General features: G+C 27.2%; 2 protein-coding genes across 2 annotated transcripts; both read left to right on the forward strand.

Annotated features, from left to right (window-relative positions):
• Nucleotides 1-1,728: 1,728 nt before the first annotated feature.
• On the forward strand, nucleotides 1,729-3,095 carry LOC111693903 (structural maintenance of chromosomes protein 3-like). Its single transcript, XM_023460033.1, has 6 exons — nucleotides 1,729-1,828; nucleotides 1,885-2,028; nucleotides 2,098-2,409; nucleotides 2,483-2,797; nucleotides 2,925-2,960; nucleotides 3,086-3,095. Exons 1-6 carry the CDS (start codon nucleotides 1,734-1,736, stop codon nucleotides 3,093-3,095), a joined length of 912 nt encoding a protein of 303 aa, XP_023315801.1. The 5' UTR covers nucleotides 1,729-1,733.
• Nucleotides 3,021-5,014, forward strand: LOC106653276 (structural maintenance of chromosomes protein 3-like). Its single transcript, XM_023459786.1, has 7 exons — nucleotides 3,021-3,126; nucleotides 3,206-3,496; nucleotides 3,581-3,846; nucleotides 3,907-4,072; nucleotides 4,359-4,503; nucleotides 4,567-4,804; nucleotides 4,876-5,014. The coding sequence occupies exons 1-7, from the start codon at nucleotides 3,103-3,105 to the stop codon at nucleotides 4,997-4,999; spliced, it is 1,254 nt and encodes a 417-aa protein (XP_023315554.1). The 5' UTR covers nucleotides 3,021-3,102; the 3' UTR covers nucleotides 5,000-5,014.
• Nucleotides 5,015-5,058: the final 44 nt, after the last annotated feature.

A 5,058-nucleotide genomic window follows, 5' to 3' on the forward strand; every position in this document is an offset into this window, starting at 1 on the left:
GTTGGGAAGAATGGGGCAGGAAAAAGTAACTTCTTTGCAGCCATTCAATTTTTGTTGAACAATGAATTGTTTCATCTATCAGACATTCAAAAACAAGGCTTTCTATTTGACAGTTCCAATAAGAAAGTTATAACAGCTTCTGTAGAAATTATTTTTGATAATTCTGATCATTCTTTACCTGTAAGTATTTATTTTTGCTAACGTGTGACATTCAAAAATATATATTTATTCATTTGATTTTACTAGTTTGATAAAGATGAAGTTTCCTTGAGAAGAGTTATTGGTTTAAAGAAAGACCAATACTTCTTGAACAAAAAGTTAATAACTCGAAATGATTTGACGCACCTCATAGAATCCCCTGGACTATCGGGTTCAAACCCATACTACATAGTTCAACAAGGACAGGTATTTTTTTTACAAATTTTTTTTTACATTTTTATTTCAATTAGCAATTGAATTCTTTTGTAGATCAATAAAGTCGCTATGGAGCCCAAGTCCAGGTTAAAATTATTATATGAAATTGCTGGAGCTAATGTTTTTGAATCAAAAAAAAAGGATTCTACAATTTTATTGAAAGCTGCTCAATCAAAAATTGATGAAATTCAGGAATGTTTGTTACTAATAGGTCTGTGTAGTGTAATACCTGATTCCATAAAAAACTTTTAGTTTCAAGGCATCATTAACAAATAGTTAAATTAATATTTTAGATGAACATATACAAGAATTGCAAGTTAAAATGGACGATTTCAAAGAATTTAAAATCCTTGATCGGACACGCAGAACCATAGAACATGTTATTTTTGATCATCAGTTGGAACAATATAAAAAAAAGTTGAAGAAAATGGAAGAAGAGGAACAAACCTTCTCTAGTGAAAACATGAAATTGAATGAAAAAATTGAAAAAATACAAAAAACCTTAAAAGACAACAATAAAGATCATAAAAAAATTGCCAAAACCATTAATAATATGAATGAAGAGCTAAGGAATTTAAAGTAATTATATAGTTTTAAAACTCATACTTATTTATTTGCAATTAAATTAATATGACCAGGCCCCTATGTTACTTAAGTAGTCTTTTATAATTGATAATTCCAATAGCTTTTAATATGCCTTTAATTACATTTTCACCTATTATTAATTCAAATTCATAATGTTCTAGTGCTGATAAAGAAGATCTTTTAAAAAAAGAAGCTCAGCTAGAATTAAATATTAAAGATTTGAAAAAAGAAGTTGGAATAAAAGATGAAAAGAAATCATCGCTAGAAAAACATCTAAAAGAGTTAAATATAGATATCCAAGATAAAATGAACCATTTAAATTCTATTGAGCCAAAGGTAAGTCAATAGTAGTAACATTTTGTATGAACTTAATTGATTAAAGTCCATTGTTTCAGTATGAAGAATCTCTCAAGCATGAGAAGTCTGTACTAAAAGAATTAGATCTCAAAGATCAGCAACGCACAGAATTGTACAATAAATATGGACGTGCTAAACAATTTAAAAATAAGGTAACCATTTTTTTATCAGCTTAGATGTGCAAAAGTTTTTTAAATTTATATTTATATATTCTAAATTAGGATGAAAGAGATACTTGGATAAGTAATGAGATAGAGCGTGTTAATACGCTCATTGAAAAAAAAAGAGAATTTATAGAAGTTCTCAAAGATGAAATTTTATTAGATGAAAAAACAAATGAAGATTTAAAAAATAACATTGCTATAATTGAATCTGATATGGAAAAAGAAAAAAACTCTTTGAATCAAAATATTGAAAATCGTTACAAGCTAGGTGATGATATTAGAAAAGCGCATGATGATAAGAAAATGTGGTAAGTGATTTATGAACTTTTATTTTATAAAAATTGACAATTTTCTTTATTCTAAGGTGCAAAAAAGAATCTATTATAAAGAACAGATTATCTGATTGTAATGAAGAATTAAGAAGTATTGATCAAAAGTTAAAATCTATGGTTGGAACTAATATTATGATTGGTAAAAATAGCATAGACAAAGTTTTACAAACATTCAAGTAAGATTTTCAATATTTCATTCACATTTTGTTGAAAAATAATATATAAATATTGCATAAATTTTTCAGAGAAAGACCTGATATGGCTAATAAAGTTAATATGTACTTGGGTTTAGTAATTGAAATTTTTACTTGTGATCCTGAATGTTATAAAGCTGTAGAAGTTGTTGCAGGCAATCGCCTATTTTATCACGTTGTACAAAAAAAAAGTTTTGGTTCTGAACTCTTGATGGAAATGAACAGACAAAAATTACCTGGTGAAGTGACGTTTATTCCTCTTGATGGAATTAATCCCCATATAATATCTTTACCAACCGATGCGACATGTCGTCCATTACTTGATACACTCATTTGGGACAATAAATATCGTACTGCTTTACAGTAAGTGCAATTAGAATTTATTATTGTTGCCTGTATTATTTATAATAATTTAAACGTTAATATTGTCTTAAAGGTACATTTTTGGACGCATTTTAATTTGTGATTCTTTGGAAACTTGTACAAAAAAAATATTAGAAAAAAAATATCTAGATTGTGTGACCCTTCAGGGGGATCAAGTTGGATCTCAGGGTTGGTTGAAAGGTGGACATCTCAATAATTCGAAATCAACTATGAAGTTTCAAAATGAAAGAAGAAAAAATTTGGAAAAAATAACTTCTTTACAGTCTGATTTACAAGAAGTCAATCATGAAATGGAAAAGCTCGACGAATATACTACTGGTTTACTTAGTCGTTTGCAACAAACAAAAACCAAAATTAATATAGCAGAGTAAGTGTAATATCTACATAATAATGTTGAAAAATAATGAATTATATAATAATGAATTATATTATAACATTTTTCATAAAAATATGTAATGTTACCACATTAATGAATTGTTAAATATATTTTTTAGAGATAATAATGTTGCTTTAGAAAACAAATTAAAATTGTTCAAACAACAATTAAGAACCAACAATGAAAATTTAATTTCTAAAAAAAAGACTTTGCAAGATAATGAAATAAATTTAGACAAATTGAATGCTACTAAAATTAATCTACAAAATGAATTACTAGAAGATTTTAGTGAAAAAATGTCCTCCGAAGATGAAGACAAAGTAATAGATCAATATATATTTTTACTTTTTTTTAAATTAATTTTTATTGGCATTTATGTATTCAAAAAAAAAATTTCAGCTAAGGGAATTAAGTGCATCAATTAATGAGCTATCACAAAAATATAAAAAGATATTCACTGAATGCAATGCATTGGAAACAGAAAAAATAAGATTATCAAATTTATTAGATAATAATTTAATTCGTCAGAGAGATATGATGGTGCAAGAGTTGAATCAAATTTCAATACAAAAAGAAGAACAAATGTTAAAAGCTAAAGAAAAACGTTTAGTTGACGTTAAGAAGAAGATTGACGAAATAATTACCGATATTGTTCAACAAAAAAACAAAGTTGCTTCGACATTAGAAATGGTTTGTAAATAATAATTAATTACATTATTATGTATACAATTGACTTTCTTATAATGATGATGTTACTAAACTAAATTTTTTTAGTATAAATCTCAATCTTTGATAATCGAAAATACGATAATTACTGAGAATGAAAATTTGAATAAACAAAAAGAAGAAAACGATAGGAAATTGGAGAAATTCATGTCAAAGATCAAATTAGTAAAAGAAAATATAGAAACTATTTTAAAAAAGAGGGATGAACTGGGAACAATTCCTAGTCACGAATTATATCAAAAGTATTATCACTCTAAAACTGAAAACTTGTTCAAAATTCTTGAGAAAACTAAAAATAGCTTAAAAAATTACAGGTAATTATATTTAATTTCGTACAAAATAATCCAGAATTTTAAAAAACTATACAATTTTAGTGACATAAATCAAAAAGCTTTGGAACAATTTGAAGAATTTACTAACCGAAGAGATGAATTAAAAGTTCGGGTAGAAGAGTCACTTCACGAATACAGTAAAATCGAAGAATTAATATTCGCTCTTCAACAAAGAAAAGATGAAGCAATAGCGCTAACATTTGATCAAGTAAAATTTTACATTATTTCACGTACAGATTGCGAGCTTTAATTAAGGAGATATAGAAACTAGTCAAAATTTCAATCCAGTTTTCTGGAACTTCTACTGAATATTTCTCGAAAAAGCTTTATCGTGACCTTAATTGTGATATTCTTGATGTCGCCATAGAGACTTTTGGCATATTATTCAGTAGAAATTTCAAAAAAACTGGATTGAAATTTTGATATTTTGGCTAGCTTCTATATCCCCTTGATAATTTATTGGTTTTATGTAATTGAGTATTTTTTACTTGCAGGTCGGCAAAAACTTCAGTGAAATATTTAATAAATTAGTTCCGATGGGTAGAGCTGAACTTGTTATGAAAACTAGTAATTTAACACATGAATCTGTAAATTCTTCTGTAACAGATTCCGAAATAACAGAGCGTTACGTAGGAATTGGTAAGTCTGTAAATAATTAAAAATTATTATTTTGTTATAAATAACCCCTACATCTACTTGCAGATGTTCAAGTTACCTTCACTGGCAGAGCTGATGAAACTACTGAAATGGAACACTTATCTGGAGGTCAAAAATCGTTGATAGCCCTTGTTCTAATTTTTGCTATTCACAAATTTCGTCCAGCTCCATTTTATTTATTCGATGAAATAGATCAAGCCCTCGATACTGAATATAGAAAAGCAGTAGCCGAGATGATCCACGAATTGAGTCATAATGCCCAGTTTATCACCACTACATTCAGGTATTTGAAAAAATTATTTTTTTTTGTGCTTTTCGTTACAATCATTGCATGAGTTATTTTACTGTTTCAAGGCCTGAATTGCTGCAGCATGCAAATAAATTTTATGAAATAACGTATCGTAATAGAATATCATCGATACAAGTTATTAGTAAAGAATCAGCTGAGCAATTTATAGCTAATGATGAAATGGAGTGAGGAAAGTGATTTAATTTTTAGGGGATTTTTTAAAATCTTTGTAAAATGTTGTTAACATC

The sequence above is a fragment of the Trichogramma pretiosum genome, unplaced genomic scaffold (assembly GCF_000599845.2).
Source record: "Trichogramma pretiosum strain Unisexual culture from Peru unplaced genomic scaffold, Tpre_2.0 scaffold60, whole genome shotgun sequence".
NCBI classification, from domain to species: Eukaryota; Metazoa; Arthropoda; class Insecta; order Hymenoptera; family Trichogrammatidae; genus Trichogramma; species Trichogramma pretiosum.